At 41.0% G+C, this 17,801-nt stretch overlaps 1 protein-coding gene across 2 annotated transcripts in view; it reads right to left on the bottom strand.

The window, feature by feature from the left end:
- si:ch211-196i2.1 (uncharacterized) overlaps positions 1–17,801 on the bottom strand; it is a 119,969-nt gene that overhangs the window by 28,667 nt on the left and 73,501 nt on the right. For both annotated transcript variants that reach the window (XM_076886308.1, XM_004538603.3), the window contains 14 exons: positions 16,184–16,237; positions 15,659–15,703; positions 15,527–15,580; positions 14,677–14,784; positions 14,320–14,373; positions 13,912–13,965; positions 13,759–13,803; positions 12,420–12,473; positions 11,709–11,753; positions 7,657–7,710; positions 6,892–6,945; positions 6,743–6,796; positions 376–429; positions 39–92 (listed from right to left, as the gene is read on the bottom strand). In XM_076886308.1, the coding sequence (XP_076742423.1) occupies positions 39–92; positions 376–429; positions 6,743–6,796; positions 6,892–6,945; positions 7,657–7,710; positions 11,709–11,753; positions 12,420–12,473; positions 13,759–13,803; positions 13,912–13,965; positions 14,320–14,373; positions 14,677–14,784; positions 15,527–15,580; positions 15,659–15,703; positions 16,184–16,237 (783 nt within the window). The remainder of the gene's footprint in view (positions 1–38; positions 93–375; positions 430–6,742; positions 6,797–6,891; positions 6,946–7,656; positions 7,711–11,708; positions 11,754–12,419; positions 12,474–13,758; positions 13,804–13,911; positions 13,966–14,319; positions 14,374–14,676; positions 14,785–15,526; positions 15,581–15,658; positions 15,704–16,183; positions 16,238–17,801) is intronic.

Raw genomic sequence — 17,801 nt, 5'->3', positions numbered from 1 at the left:
AGGAAATAAAAAAGCAAAAATAAACTGCAGACACTTACTGGAGGTCCAGGCTTCCCAACAGGACCGGGTAATCCTCGTAAACCTGGCTCCCCCTGGTGCAGAAAAAAGAAAAATAATTTTATTGTGATTGTTTCTGATAATTGAAGCTGTAAAGTTACTTCCAATCAAAAGATTTTAACAGCTTTAACAGAACATTTCTGTACTCACCTAAATGTCAAAAATATTCTAGTCAAAAATCTTTCGCTTGCCCTTTTCATAGCTGAGTCCCTCACTTTTAACACAATTTACCGACTCATGTACGTACAACAACATCTTTCGTCCAGTTCCTATATGAAAAAGGACAAGGTGAGATAGATGTCAGGAGGATGATCTTACCCTCGGTCCTGTGAAACCTGTTGGCCCACGCATTCCCACAGTTCCTGGGATACCCTAATGACAGAGGGAGACACAAGACATTATTACTACTATCATTTCAGCAAATATAGAGCTGAAGGCTCTTGTAGGCTTTTAGCGCCATACCATAATTATTTAAAGATTAATTATTTTATTTCAGGATATACTACAATGTTCACGCGCATATTTGAAATCATTCAAAACTAATAAAAGCTGTTAGACACAACAGCTGTGACTTTCTTCCCAAAACATCTGTGTATTGTGTTCAAGTGATATGAGCTGAAGTCCAACTAGGGCCGAGCTGTATTCTCATGTAATACCAATTTTAACCACTATATCAAACAAAAGGCCTGGGGACCAGAATTGGACCAGCAAAGGTTACAATCTGACTAATTATATGGCTTCGTAAAATGTGAAAGAGAACAGAAATTTCGGATTTTTAATTGTATGTTCATAGGTTTTACAGCTTTTCCTACTGATAAAACCTCAACCATGGCTATTCATGCTACACCAAAGCGGTCAAATTATGGTTTTCTGTAATTTTACACATTTACTTTTAAAAATGTAAGGTCAAAGAGTCGTGGCGACAGATTTCTTTCTTTCTTTCTGGAAAAGCTATAAAATACACTAAAAAGACTTGTTACAGAGTATAGCATGGTGGAAAAGGATGGAGAGAATCCCCCACTAAGCTTTTGGGTTGGCATTACTTTAGATTTTGTTTTGTATTAATTGCATGCTTTGGTGTTTCTTTGTGTTTGATGTGAGGTGTGGGCCACACCCATGTGGGAGTGGAGATTCTACTCTAGTCCAGCTGCCAGCTATTTGGAGTTGAATACAGGGAGCAGCTGATTGGGGAGGATTGGAGCCCTTCTCTATAAAGGGGAGAGGAAACAGGAAGTAGGTGTTGTCGTTGTTTTTTTTTTTAGTAGGACACTGGTGTAGCAGGGAAGCCTCGAAGATCCAGAATGAAGTGTGCACATTTTAACGGAAAAGATTTTTAACCTGGCCTGGTTTTGCTTTTAAAATAATCTGAGGATGTTGGAGGGAGGACTCATTCTTATTGGGATGTGAGTGGATGTGCTGGGAGGCAGGAAAACAAACACTGGACTGGAGACTCTCTGTGCCCCTGACAAGGAAACTGGACCAGTTTTGGGGAAGTTCCAGCTCCCAGGATGTGATGTGGAGACCCAGCCTTGATGAAGTCAGGCCTGAAAAGGTGGATGGCTCCTTTGACCACCTTTCCCCTGTCCTGACCGCGGTGGCTTTGGGCCTTGTATTCCTGGCCAGAGTTGTGTCTTCAGCCAGTAGTTTTTCCCGGAGAAAGAACAAATAAATCTTGTGTAACCCATTACAGTGTGCGTGTGGTGGTTCGTTACTGGTCAATATTAGAGCTACTACTTTCTTGTACGGAGGCCATTTTGGGCCTTACGTAACAGACTGAATATACTTCAGAGCCAAGCCAGTCACCTTCAGATCGGCAATACCGCTGTCAGGGTCTCTATTCTTGTTTTGTGTTGTATTACCTATTCTGCTGCTGTTTGTGGATGAGATTACAGCTACCTACGTTTATGATCGAAATACCTTATTTCGGATCAAATCAGCAATGGAGTTGACGGATAAAAATGAGAAACACTTTGGAGGCTTCCCTCCACCACTTGGGTGATAAGCTGATGCCCATAACCTCCCATGGTTGCTTGTGTCAGGCAGAAACCGGAGCTGCCATTCCTCGACAAAAAGTTGCCGGAGGAAGCGAGGAAGGAGAGCGGGCATCCAAGTGAGATTATGGAAATATAGGAATACCGCTGATTTAGCATCCTGCTCGAGGCTCCCAACATTGGATGTTTTAGCTAAAACGGACTTCCAGCTGAATGCACGGCTTCTCCGCACGAGTTTCATAAGGACCGTCTTACTGTACCGCGGCTTACGATAAAAGGTAAGAAGTCCCGGGGATCGTGCAGGGCAAACCTGCGCCAAGCCTCTCAGGATCTAACCACAGATGTTTCAGCCTCGCTGATTAAGATGACCCTATTAAATTGTCGTTTAATCTCAAACAAGGCATTTGTCCTTTGTTTTATTAGGAATAACCTGGAATAACCTGGATTTTTTATTCCTATCGGAAACTTGGCAGCGAAATATGGAATTTCCTCATTTCAATGAACTGGGCCCTGCAAATTTGTCTGTATTTGTCTGACCACACCATTGATTTCAGGATGTGGAGGTGGGCTGGTTGTTATTGCTAGAAACTCCTTTTTCTGTCATCTGGTGAAGACCTCTTCTTTTAATTCTGTTGAGATTCAGATGATGAAGATAAACAGGAATAATCCCTTCCATGTGATCATAGCTGGACTGGCCATCGGGCGTACCGGGCATTTGCCCGGTGGGCCGATGGATTTTTTTTTTCTTTAGGAAGGGTATATATAATGAAAGGTGTTGGATTGGCCAATTGGTCATGATCGACTCTGGGCTGGACCAATTACAGCCGAGGAGGCCGGATGCACCCCCCCCCCCCCCCCCCCCCCTTGTTTAGCGATCACGTGACTTTCGCGCATTGCATGCCGGGAACTCGTGGCAAAACAATCCAAGTACCGCATCAAATGCAAACATTTGCAGCACCGCAAAACGTTCATTCTCCGGTTCCAATACCTTCTTGTTTTTCTTTGCCGCACAAAAAAGGAATGTACAAAACAAAAGGAGAACAATGCCGGTCCGTACAAAGACAGACTCGACGAAAAGACAAAGAAAAGATACGAGGAAAAATCAAAGGAGTGAAAGGGTCAGACCCTTATGAGTGGACAAAAGACGTCAGCGTGCTGCCGAACTTTCACCACGCGCAGATTTATAATTACACGGTTCTTGGAGTGAGTGCATACACTCATGAACTTTAGTAACTTCAGGTCACTGCAACAAGCCCAGGTACAGTTTACCGACGGATGGGTACAGGACCTTGAAATGCACCGTGTAGAACGAAAGACCATCGTACGAACAAAGGTAAGTTTACCAGTCTCACAAATCGTCGTCATAAATACACATTCGTTAACCGTTTATTAATATAACCTTTGAGCTCAACGGTAATTAATTAGCAGTGGAAATAATCTCTGGTTCATTACAGAAATGTAGCAGTGACAATAATATTGTATGCTGTAATCGCACTGGACAATTAGTGATACAAAACAACTGTTTTATCTTGTGAATAAAAGTATATGTTTTTGTCAGTGTACCATGGTAATAACAGAAGCAAAACGCAATATTGTGTCAGGACAATTTACTATTTATGCACAATAAATAAAGGAGCATAGCGCGACAATTTCTGTTCAGCGCCAGACTTGCTTGTAACCTATATCACCAATTATGTTAAGAAACATGACGTATTAACTACTACAAAACTCTGACCTTTGTGGGAATGCTTGGAACAGACTAACATGTGAGCTGGAGTGTTCTGAGACGTTATATTTGGTATATCCAGACCATCCATCGGCTCTTACTTCGGAAACATGGCTTAAAAAAATTTCTCTTCAACGACGTAATCCGATAAAAATAAAAAAACAATCTCTTTACCCGTCGGCTTCCTGTGGCTGTCATGCGACCGGCTATTGCAGTTAATAATAATACAACAGCTTCTTGGCATTTTTTGGGTTTCTTTTTATCGCTGTGTAACTGAGTTCAATTGAAAGCCTGCGTGCGCTAGTACCGCTTGCCACAAGTTCCCAGAATCCTTTGCGTTTTACTCCTGAATGACGTCACATTTATCCTGGTGGGCCGGTCTCTAGTCAAAATGCCCGGGCCGATTTTTTGTCCCAGTCCAGCCTTGCATGTGATCTCAATCTATAGACCACTGGCACTAGCGAGGAGTTTCTTAGTTGACTTTCTATCCTCCACCATCAAGCTGAATAAAATCTTTCTGCTGGGGGATATTAATGTCCATGTTGATGACAAATCATGCCACACTGCTTCTGAATTTCTTAGTCCTTTAGACTCCTTTAACTTTACCCAACACGTAACTGGGCCAACACACAGCGGTGGCCACACCTTAGATTTGATTCTATCACTGGGTCTGGATATCGGTCCAGTTTGTCGTGAGGACATTTTTATTAGTGATCATAAATATCTTTTATTTGATCTCTCCTTTATTTCTGACACACTGCCCTCTGTTCATGTGAAGCATTCACGATTAATTACTGACCCTTTAATTCGCAATGTCAAAATATTCTAGATAAAGTTGCTCCTCTTAAAATCAGGAAAAGCGGCACTACCAAATCCCTGCCCTGGTTCACAGAAGCTATTTGCAGCTTTAGGCGAATTTGCCGTAAAACTGAGCGCCTGTGGAAAGCCACAAAACTTGAGGTTCATAAGCTCCACCTAAAAGAACTATTATCTACCTTCAACTACATGGTGAAAGATGTAAGAGCCACTTATTTCACTAAACGACTTGCAGTAGGAAAAAGAAATCCTAAGGTTCACAGTACAGTAAGTAACATAGTCTCTCCCAAACTCCGTGTACACCTGTCATTTCAGATAAGGACTGCAATGACTTTCTAAGATTTTTCCAAGACAAAATCAGTAACCTAAGAGGAAACTCAGCTCCCTCAGATAGTCCCTTCAACCACGATCTTCCACACCCTGTAATTATGGAATCCCTTCACCCAGTTTCTTTAGAAGATCTAAAAGAAATACTGATCCAAATGAAACCCTCAATGTCCTACCTACTTCTTTATTTTGCAAAGTTTTTGACACCATTGGGCCCTCTGTGGTCACACGGATAAACTGTTCCCTACTGTCTGGCTCTGTCCCCAGGTGCTTTAAACAGAGTGTTATTCAACCTCTGCTGAAAAAGCCGAACCTGGATCCGACTCTTCAGTCAAGCTACAGACCCATCTCAAAACTTCCTTTCATTTCTAAAATATTAGAAAAGGTCGTTTGGTCCCAAGTAAAGAAGGCACTGGAGAAACATAACATTCTTGATGACCTTCAGTCGGGATTCAGAAAGTCACAGTCCACAGAAACTGCTCTCCTCAAAGTCACAAATGACCTTTTGATGGCCGCGGACAGAGGCGATTGCTCAATCCTTGTCCTATTGGACCTTAGCTCGGCCTTCAATACCGTTGATCATCAGATCTTAATTCACCGCTTAAATCATATGGTGGGGATATCTGGATCTGTTTTGCCTCATTTCTGGCAGATAGAACATTCATAGTTTCGGTGGGAAACCTTTGCTCAGTTGTAGCTAAATTGTCATGGGGAGTTCTGCAAGGTTCGGTTCTAAGCCCCCTATTGTTTTCATTATATATCCTTCATTAAGGCCGTATCATTAGTAGCTTCAAAATTATTTCCTACCACCTGTATGCAAATGATATCCAATTATACATCTCCTTTAAACCCTGGGAATTAGACAAATTATTCCCTCTAATGGACTGTCTTAAAGAGATTAATGGTTGGATGACAAACAATTTCTTGCAGATGAATGCAGACAAGACTGAGTGATTGATCATTGCCCCAGAGAGCATCAAGCCCCAAATTAGTCAATGTCTGTGTCCTTTTCATCCTCAATAAAAGCTACTGCTCAGAACCTCTGTCTTTTGACGCTCATATCAAGTCTGTGACCCGCTCCTGCTTTTTTCATTTAAGAAACATTGCCAAACTCAGGACTATTGTATCCAAAGGCAAACTGGAGATACTTGTCCATGCCTTCATCTCCTCTTGTTTAGATTACTAACGTAACGTACTCTTTTCTTGTCTGCCTAAGGTTTCCCTAAATCACCTCCAAGCAGACCAAAATGCCGCAGCAGGGCTCCCACAGTCATAAATTCTCCCATATCACCCCTGTGTTAAAATCCTTGCACTGGCTTCCGGTTGGGTATAGATATCAGTTTTACTCTTACATTCATGTCCCTACAAGGTGAGGCCCCCACCTATATCACTGAGCTTCTCCAACCCTACTCTCCAAACCGGATCTTTAGATCCACTGATAGTGGTCTTCTAACCATTCCACAGGCCCGTTTGAAAACAAAGGGGGATTACGCTTTTCAACCCCTGGCTCCAATACTGTGGAACAGCTCAAAACACATCTGCTTAGACAGGCATTTAGGTAATATTCATGTGTAGTATACTCTTTTATTGGATATGTTACTATACCCTCTTTATACTGTTTTATTGTTTCGATTGATATGCTTTTATTCCCAAGTGAAGCACTTTGAAATAACTTCCTGTTTTAAAAAGTACTATATAAATAAATTTTACTGACTACTTTTACTAGTTGTTATGCTAAACTTGTGCTGCTTATATACTGTATGTACATACATTTTGTTTTGAAATGTAATGCAGGCGGATTCCTTGCAGCAGAAGAATCACTTACATACATGCCTACAGGGCCCTGAGGTCCCTCAAACCCTGGCTTCCCTGTGAAGCCCTGAAGAAACACATTAAAAACACAAAAAAACATTAAAACAAAACTTCTCTGTAGACAGATATCACAGAGGTCATGACTACTATTTGCAGCCTCACCCTTTCTCCTGGGGGTCCTGGTGAGCCTGGAGGCCCCGTCTTCCCCGTTGGCCCCTGATATGTCAACAACAAGGAATCTATCAAAACTAAGACGTGGTAGAAAATGTTTATCTTATCAGCCAGTCAGATTTACATGTCATGACCTTCATTACAACAGTAACATTAAAAACAAGGATGCTGCTGATCTTGCAGGGTAAAATTTAGGACATTTTTGCAAACACAGTTATTTCCTGTTTCTCAGGAAATTATACCAGCTACTCAATATCACTGCAATATATTAAGCTTAGTTTGAATATCATCCCAATAATTATGCAAAGCAGCTATAGTAGAGTCTAAGAATAAAAAAATGGACCTGAAATGAGCACAATAGGTGCACTTTACATGAAAAACCAAGGGATTAGATAATACCTTCATACAGTTTTTGAGCTATATCCTTTCAATGACAAAGTCTTTCCAGGCTATCAAGCCTCTACACCAGGGGTCCCCAATCTCAGTCCACAAGGGCCGGTGTCCCTGCAGGTTTTAGATCTCACCCTGGGTCAACACACCTGAATCACATGATTAGTTCATTACCAGGCCTCTGGAGAACTTCAGGACATGTCGAGAAGGTAATTTATCTATTCAAATCAGCTGTGATGGATCAAGGGCACATCTAAAACCTGCAGGGACACCGGCCCTCGTGGACTGGGATTGGGGACCCTTGCTCTACACGCTACACAGGTACAGTGCTCTGTCTCTCAAAATGAAATAAAAACAAAGGCATACCGCAGAACCTGGTGCACCATCAGTTCCTCTCACTCCGGGAATTCCTTGAAACCCCTAAATAGGAAGGAGAAGACGTAATGAAGAATGGGCAAAGAACCAAGGAGAACTGCACTGATGACCTATAAAAGTGCAAACACAAAATAATGTGCAGTGAGCTGTTATACTATTAGTCTAAATTGGCTGATTCAGCATTTTGCTAATGATTGCTGAATACAGGATTTAATTATTTCTTGGCAGTTGCATTAAAAGGGATTCATGAGATGATTCATGTTTTCTCAGCTGATTGGCAGCTTTCTTGTGCTCGGAAAATCGTATCTTAAAGTACATTTAAGATAAGTACAGTATAAACATTTTAGAAAATTCTAATTTTGTAGGAAAGGTTTGGGGAAAATTCTTCCCCAAACTTGCTTTTCTCTCCTTTTCAGGGTCGTGGGGGGTGCTGGAGCCTATCCCAGCTGTCTTAGGGCAAGAGACAGGGTACACCCTGGACAGGTCGCCAGTCTGTCGCAGGACTAACACATATACACAGACAACCATTCACACTCACATTTACAACTATGGGCAATTTAGAGTTTCTAATTACCTATCCCCACTAACTGCATGTCTTTGGACAGTGGGAGGAAGCCAGAGTACCTGGGGAGAACCCAAGCAAACACGAGGAGAACATGCAAACTCCACAGAAAAGACCCCTCCCTGATGGTGGAACTGAACTCAGGACCTTCTTGCTGTGAGGCAACAGTGTTAAGGCAACAACTGCCCGATTTGCAAATAATCATCCTCTAATTTATAAATGTAGACAGACTGCCAACACCAGTTTCCGGTGTATGCACTGCTTTGCAATAGGGGATGAATTAACTGGTTGCCAACTGGTTGTATTCTCTTTATAGTCCTTCATAAAAGTAAGGTTGTAGAGTGTATGTGCACATGTGCAACTTTGCTGTTAAATCGCCATCCCACAGCATCCTTCTGTTTGTGTATGTAGATGACAATATCTTTTTTTTGGCCTTTTTATCTTATACAGATTGCATGTAATTGCTAAGTTGACCCCATTCATTCACATACTGATAGCAAATTGACAGCAGACTGGCTCCATCTCACTGCTGATTTATCATCATGTGCACCACCAAGCTCATTTCAAAGAAGACAACTGACAATGAGTGGTTAAAGACCTGGTACCTGTCTTTGAAACAACCATTTCAGAGGCAACAAAAATGCAAGTTCATTGGACACTCTCACAATAATTTTGTTAGGCATGAACAAAAATTTAGGTTTTCCCCAAGGCAAATGTAATATGAGGGGAATTATGCTTCATAATTTTTCACGACGTTCTGCCTTGACGAAAACTTAAAACCAGTGACTGAGACTGGGCTTTCACAATATTAAATTACATTCTCACCTCATGATTATTGTTGCACTATGTATAAAAAATACCATCAGCTAAATGTATTTATAACTTCATTTTATAGTGTTTATTTTAATTAAATAATAAAAACAGAAGTGCAAGAAAACATCATGAGTGTTCAAAAGCAAAAAAGCAGTTGTGTGAATTACAGACACAAAAAATTATCGTTTAATTTTAAGATATTGTTATTGCCTATGCACAGCCCTAACTGAGACTATAAACTCAGGAAGGAAACTGATTAATGAGGTCATAAAGTGAGCAGCATATACTTTTATATTATCTGCCCCTTTTTTTTCCAGCCAGATTTGCCTCCTGTTGACCATTAGAAAGAATGCATGTTGAAGGCTCTTCCACATCGACTTTTCAGAGTTGATGTCTGCTTACATACAGTTTATACTTGAGGTGTTTTTGAGACTAAATGGAATACAGACTGAATGTTTTCTATTTCTATTGACTGACACACTAGAAGCAACTTGGTCATCACAAATTGCTTTAAAGCTTTAAGGTTACCCAATAACATACAGTGGGGCAAAAAAGTATTTAGTCAGCCACCGATTGTGCAAGTTCCCCCACCTAAAATGATGACAGAGGTCAGTAATTTGCACCAGAGGTACACTTCAACTGTGAGAGACAGAATGTGAAAAAAAAATCCATGAATTCACATGGTAGGATTTGTAAAGAATTTATTCGTAAATCAGGGTGGAAAATAAGTATTTGGTCACCTCAAACAAGGAAAATCTCTGGCTCTCACAGACCTGTAACGTCTTCTGTAAGAAGCTTTTCTGTCCCCCACTCGTTACCTGTATGAATGGCACCTGTTTGAACTCATCATCTGTATAAAAGACACCTGTCCACAGCCTCAAACAGTCAGACTCCAAACTCCGCCATGGCCAAGACCAAAGAGCTTTCGAAGGACACCAGGAAAAGTATTGTAGACCTGCACCAGACTGGGAAGAGTGAATCTACAATAGGCAAGCAGCTTGGTGTGAAAAAATCAACTGTGGGAGCAATCATCAGAAAATGGAAGACATACAAGACCACTGATAATCTCCCTCGATCTGGGGCTCCACGCAAGATCTCATCCCGTGGGGTCAAAATGATCATGAGAACGGTGAGCAAAGATCCCAGAACCACACGGGGGGACCTGGTGAATGAGCTGCAGAGAGCTGGGACCAAAGTAACAAAGGTCACCATCAGTAACACACTACAACGGCAGGGAATCAAATCCCGCAGTGCCAGACGTGTTCCGCTGCTGAAGCCAGTGCATGTCCAGGCCCGTCTGAAGTTTGCCAGAGAGCACATGGATGATACAGCAGAGGATTGGGAGAATGTCATGTGGTCAGATGAAACCAAAGTAGAACTTTTTGGTATAAACTCAACTCGTCGTGTTTGGAGGAAGAAGAATACTGAGTTGCATCCCAAGAACACCATGCCTACTGTGAAGCATGGGGGTGGAAACATCATGCTATGGGGCTGTTTTTCTGCCAAGGGGACAGGACGACTGATCCGTGTTAAGGACAGAATGAATGGGGCCATGTATCATGAGATTTTGAGCCAAAACCTCCTTCCATCAGTGAGAACTTTGAAGATGAAACGAGGCTGGGTCTTCCAACATGACAATGATCCAAAACACACCGCCCGGGCAACAAAGGAGTGGCTCTGTAAGAAGCATTTGAAAGTCCTGGAGTGGCCTAGCCAGTCTCCAGACCTCAACCCCATAGAAAATCTGTGGCGGGAGTTGACAGTCCGTGTTGCTCGGCGACAGCCCCAAAACATCACTGCTCTCGAGAAGATCTGCATGGAGGAATGGGCCAAAATAGCAGCTACTGTGTGCAAACCTGGTAAAGACCTATAGTAAACGTTTGACCTCTGTTATTGCCAACAAAGGTTATGTTACAAAGTATTGAGTTGTATTTTTGTTATTGACCAAATACTTATTTTCCACCCTGATTTACGAATAAATTCTTTACAAATCCTACCATGTGGATTCATGGATTTTTTTTTCACATTCTGTCTCTCACAGTTGAAGTGTACCTCTGGTGCAAATTACTGACCTCTGTCATCATTTTAGGTGGGGGAACTTGCACAATCGGTGGCTGACTAAATACTTTTTTGCCCCACTGTATTTACCAGATCACATGACAATCAAAGGTATCCTGCGCTCCAAGTCACGCTGAAAAGTTAATCTCGGGTCTATCTACTTTACATAAGATAAGCTTTTGTTATGTCCATGGCTTTGGAAAATGTCCAACAACCACCTATTGGTTCAGTGAGTCCAGAAACATTTGCAAAAGAGTGAGTATTTATTACATTAACTATGTGTAATTATCCTTGTGATACATACACGAATATACTTACTCAGACCAGCCAATGCAGCGCTGAAAACTTTAAGTCAACACAGCTGATATGTTTAACGGGCCGGTAGCGAGCGCTGTTCTGTCTTGTTAAAACTTCACTTTTTTAAGTGTTTGTTGCCTTCTCATGAATTTATAGAACCATCTGTAATTTTATCCTGAGCTGCCTTGTAAAAATGGTAATAATGTGTTTTTATTCTGCTGAACCCTGGAGGATGTGGCAAAAAGCCAACAATGCAAGGTTTAAGGAATGATGTCATGTACTGCTGAGGTCATCCTGCGGCTAACGGCCTTACCATCGGCCCTTTAGTACCAGCAACACCAGCTGCACCTGAGGGACCCTGAAACAGAGACAGAAAATACCAACAATGCAAATTTTCCCGGCAGCAGAGGTCATTAAAAGTACAAGTGTTCAGTCTCTTAATTATACGCATCGTTAATCATGAACTCCTACACATTTTCTGAAAAAAATAAGCCGTTACACTAAATACAGAAATTAAAATACTGATTATAATGAGCCAAATGTGTTGCTGTGTAGCTCTTGTGTACATTACAATCAAATACATGTTTTACATGGGATCAGTTGGAGAGATTAGCAAACAAGACAGGGAGTTATTTCCTTCAGTACTACCGTGCTGTACAAAGACTGCCTCCTGCTGTTTAAACCAACAATTATTAGACACCTTCCCCTCAGCTTGGGAGTCAGTTTTGACAGTTTGAGGGCAAATCCATCATCACTACTTAAAATCTGTATTCAGCAGTCACACAGTTGTAAAGTGCACGATGTGCATTGTCATGTCTCTTCCCTATAAAAGACAACACTGGGTCTAAACCCAAGTGATAAAATGTTTGTGAAATGAGTTCATATATTTAAGTATTTCACTGAATAATACAGTACATGCTGTTGCAATACAGAACGAGACAGGAGTACATGAAATGCAGACACACACAAACACACACGCAGCATTTTCAGGTGATGGGATTGAAATATGATAGAGAATGGGAACCTGTGTACCAGGCTTTCCTTCTGCTCCCTCTGTTCCAGGTGGCCCCGGCAAACCCTGAAAGGAGATGGAGAGAAACACATAACTGTAGCTCAGCCGGATATTACTGAATAGTACAAAAGAATATGTGTTTACTGTATAAGTATATTTGACTAATTAAATTCAGTAATCCTCTAATGCTAAAACATTTTTAAAATAATGTAAATCAATTCTTGTATGGAGGACTGTAATGAAATTTAGATACAGATTATATGATAAATATACAGTTTATAAACATATCAACTGCAACTATGTATCTACTGAGGGCTTATACTTGTAATAAATATACAAGTTATTTATTTTTGCAATTTGAACATTTAACCAGGGGTTAAAGTGAACCAGAATGACCTGGAACTGCATTCTGGCATTTGCAGTTTTGAATCATCAAATCTGACAAGCAGTTTAATACATAATACTGTCAAGAGAATTAATGTTTTGATTGCTGCAGCTTGGAGGTGCCTCCAGCTGACGGCATACTTGGTCAGTACTCAGAAAATGATCCCATCCTAGCCGAGTTCTCTAATAAACGATTCGAATATTTGAAAAAATATCTGTCCAGTTTGCACCACAATGAGTGTGCAAGCTAAACGTAGAGAAGCTCGTGTCAAAAGGACTGCTCAGGTTTTAATAAACCTAAATTTAAAGCTTCTTAATCATGCTAGATTTTCTTTTAATAAGATAGCAACACATCACATATAAATCCACTAAAGATTTTTATTTTTTTTTTAAATTTATGAAATGACTTGGAAACAAATTGAAGTTTGTTCAGGTTTGTCATTGTGGTGGGGCGTGGACTGCGGTGCTGTGCAGACACACCTGCACGGCATCTGCAATCACACCCGCCCTGTTAAACACGGGGAATCAGAGTTTGGGGAGAGAGTTGTAAAAGTTGTGAACGTGGTGTGATGTGTGTGGCTGCCAGCTGCAGTCGAGTAAAATAAAGATGGCTCTGAACACCAATCTATGGATTGGCCGTGTCTCAATCACACCACAGTCATATTTAACATCATATTTATTTATTTAAAGGTTAAAGGTAACTCCACAACACCTGTAAGCCTCACAGCAAAATAGCAGCAGCACATGTCAGCTGTAGGGTCTTTACCTTACAATATAAAGCGCCTTGTTCACTGTTGTTGTGATTTGGTGCTATAAAATAAAACTGAAATTGAAATGAAATAAATCTAAATTTTTACATGCCTTACTTCCAAGTGATTTTTTTCCCTACCCTGAAATGCTACACCAGATCTTAGCGTTCCCCCAGCTGCCAAATCTTACTCTAACCATAGCTACAATATAAGTTTACCGGTGGGCCTGGTTGGCCAGGATGACCTCTTTGTCCGGTCAAACCCTGGGGAAAACAAAAGGAGCAGATTAATATGAATGAATTAATATTGACATATATATGAACTTGGTAACAAAAAAAGTGTGTATTCAAACATCTTTTGGAGTTCAATACCTTGTTCCCCCTGGGTCCTGGTTTGCCATCACGTCCATCTGGTCCTCTGTTTCCCTTTAAAGATATTAGTGACTACAATGACTCAATCATCTCAATCAGCTGTCCACAACGTCAGCATTGTGGCAATTGTATCTAAATCATATTAAAATCACAGATTATATTTTTATTACACAAAAAGACAAGAACAGAAATAAGTCATATTTCTGTTTTTCGTTAGCTATGCTGTTATATGGTGGTGAAACTACATTAGTGACTGATTGTGTGGAATGAAGGATGTGAGCATGTGACACCAAATTTACATTCAGGAGGTCACTGGAAGTTCTGTTACGTAGTTAAATTGGACATTTGGAACAACATATGAAGTCATCTGACATTTTGTGGTGTTCAGACACATAAATCATCACTGACCTTTAACCCACGGCTGCCCTGTTTTCCCTGGAGGCCAGTTTCGCCATCGATGCCCTGAGTGGAAAATATATAAAGTCAGTGAAGCGCATCTCATTTTTTCATTCTCAAAAGGCATGCTTCCAGATAAAAGAGCATGTTATACAATATTAAGCTGTGGCAAACACCATACCACATAGTTTATTGTGTTTATTATGAGTCTTTTGAACTGTATCATGAAAAAGTTTATTTTTCTGGAGGTTAACTCGAGATTGTTGAAACTCAGGACTGACTTTTCTGCCAGAGCTGAATTTGCACACAGCTTCTGTATCACACTGGGATCTCCATGAATAGGTTTAACCACAGTGCTACACACTGTACCTCAGTGCCTTTAGGGCCGGGCTGGCCTTTGGCTCCTGGGAAACCAGGGAATCCAACGAGGCCCCTCTCGCCCTGAGGACCGCTAATGCCTGTTGCCCCCTGAATACCCTGAAAAAAAAAAGTTCAGTTTGTTATTAAATCTAGATCTTTTTTCTTACTCACACACTGACTTTACAGCAAATGAGATGTTATAGGAGACCTTTGACATTTTTGGAAGCACACTGGCTGAGTGTGACGGGTTCTTTCCTGCTACCACAAATTAATTTGACATAAATTAGAAGCAAAATGATAAAAGCATCAATTTCTTTGAGTGAATGTCATCTATCCCTAGGAAGTACACATATGTGAGGTCTCACCGCTAACATGACAAACGTCCCAAAAGTTCTCATATTATTAGGGTTCCCGGTGAAAAAAAAATGCAATAAACAGCTGCTGGCAATGAATTTTTAATCACGGCTAATATGAGAAGTGATAATGTGACAGTCACAGTGCTATTAGATGGGATCAGTGTAATAGAGGGTGGCACCGGGCACAGACGAGCATACGGCAGCTGTCTGAGTGAGACAACTTACATCTGCTGAAATCTATAAGCCGACGTGACAAAACATCAAAAGACTAGAGAAACAATGTAAATGGTCAGAATAGTAACTCTGTGGAGGGGACCAGAAAGGGCCGCAGAGTTTTGCCTTTTATAGGTGTAACTTTTTCATTTGCACTGTATCTGCCGTACAGTTCAAACTAATTTCAAACAATGATCATTAGTTAAAAACAAACTTTACAGACAAGGAAGGCACATCATTACAGGCTTTATCAGTCTGTCAGTGTCAACAAACAAGGTTCAGGTTCATACTCTGTCGCCTTTAGCTCCTGGATCACCCTTTTCCCCGTCTGGTCCTCTGTTACCCTGTGAGGGAAAAAATGTTTAAAGGAAAGGCTCAGTCGAGCATGTTGTGCTGTAAATATGTTCGTCAAGAGCACCTACCGTTCTTCCAGGAAAACCCACATCACCCTTTCTCCCTGGTGAACCCTGTCAATTTAAAAAAAAAAAGGAAAAGAAACTTTTATTGTTTTAATGTGGGGAATGTAAAATTATACCACACAAATCACATTAGTCAACGATTCAGAAGCAGATTACTGCTAAGAACATAGTTTTATACAATCAGAAGATGGCGACGTCTAAATGAAAAGAACGTGAAGAGCTAATAAGCAGGATCCAGTAATGAGCCATCACAGCCAGTAGATGGCACTGTGAGGCTGCAGCGTTGTTTCCCCTCTCTGTAGCACTTTTAGACAACCCGTGAAAAACACTTTTTATAAGCTGCAAGTGTAAACTGAAGTAGAGCTGCTGTGATGACAAAAGTTACAGGAAAAAAGAAAACAAAAGCACCACAAACAACTGAGAGTGAACTCAGTGATCTCTTTGTAACATTCTGTCTGCTCAGTATTTATACATGCAGGTTTATAACTGTAATGTAATGATGTAATGGCTGTTACAGTGTTTGCTCACCATAGGTCCCTCTGAGCCTGGATCCCCCCGGGCCCCCACAGGCCCCACAGGCCCCTGACATAAAAAAGAAACAAGAAACATTAAAATTCAGTTTGGGTTTTTTTCCTGTGATTGTTTGTACACTATTGTAAACTTATTATCATGCACATTAAGCATACATAGCATAATATGCATGCTGTTTTAATATGATATCAACTAAAAAACATATTTAAAACACTTGAAATTAAAATGCAAAACAGTTGGAGACTCCCACCAAACGTAAGACTTAACAGATAAAAATGAAGTAGTTGGTTTGTTTCTCACGATGAAAAGCTGGAAACAAAATGAAAAGCACCAGGTGTCTACTGCTAACTTATCTTTCCTAGAGACCTCTCTCCTCCCATCACCTGGAAATCATTCGCTCTTCCCTACCGTGAAGGATCTTCATGACACACCTCAAGGGGAGCGCTCCAAAAAGAGACTCACAAAACAGACTTCTAAAAATATAAAAATCTTTCCTGATCAAAATTTGGCTCATCTCACATTCAAGGTCATCTCTTAGGGCATGTCCAGTCAGCTTTCAGCGTGACAATCTTTCAGATTATTCCCTGGGTGTTCTTTCCTAATCCGGCCATGGGGGTGGGGTCGCAAGGCAATGTATGCCTAGTGCCAGTCCCAAGCCCGGATAAATAAGAAGGGCATCCAGTGTAAAAATATTTGCCAAATCAAACATGCGGATCATTTCTTTGGATGTTCTTTTCTGACAACTTGGATTTCGTGCTCTGTGATTTCAACATGGGCCTCAAACTTGAACAGAGAAAACGTCAAATTCTGTTTCACACTGACAGAATTTCATGTAAGGATCTTTGTAGGTTATGGGAACCTCCAGCTACAACCAAGCAGTTTTTACATGAAGAGTCAACACTACTTTCCAACTCAAAGGCAGAGTGTTAGGTGAGAGGCGAGACAAGGAGCATGTTCATAACTTTTTTCAGCATCTATCTGATTGTGCACCAGGAATTCTTCCCACAGAGTCATGCTGTCAGCATTCTATCTACTGCAATGACTTGAGGCATTTGATGGGATACCAGTGCATTCCAGCTTGCCATCTCTCACCGGCTCAGAGCACATTAAAAAAAAAACGTTGAAGCTTTTTGTCCACACAAACACAGTCTTTGTTCACCACCACTCCCCACGTTTGGCTCTCTGTAATCTGCTACATCATACACCCTGGAGGAGGTTTAGCCCCTTACGGGGCCTTGCTGGAGCTCTACTGAGAGATCTAAAAATGAGAGCTGTGCTAAATGAACGTCCAGATGTGCATGAGAAGATGACCATGAACGTGAAATTGGACAAATTAAAATCAGATAGGTTTTTGACCTTTATGGAGCTGGTCTGGTTATGGAGCAGAATGTTTTAATCACACCTTGTAGAAGAACTAAGATCAAAGAAAACAAAAATGTATCCTGTGCAGAACTGGGATGTGCACACGAGGTTCACCGCCACACTTTCTTGTGTTGTGCATAGACATTATATAGACATCTAGGAGTAATATAATCAACTGCATTGTCATTGTGAGATAAAATTAATGCATTATCCCTTTAAACAGCCTAATATGTTATAAAAAAAAGAGCTACTG

This window comes from Maylandia zebra, linkage group LG7 (genome assembly GCF_041146795.1).
Source record: "Maylandia zebra isolate NMK-2024a linkage group LG7, Mzebra_GT3a, whole genome shotgun sequence".
NCBI lineage: Eukaryota > Metazoa > Chordata > Actinopteri > Cichliformes > Cichlidae > Maylandia > Maylandia zebra.
The sequence above is the reverse complement of the archived record's forward strand: the minus strand, read 5'-3'. Positions and strand labels throughout refer to the sequence as shown.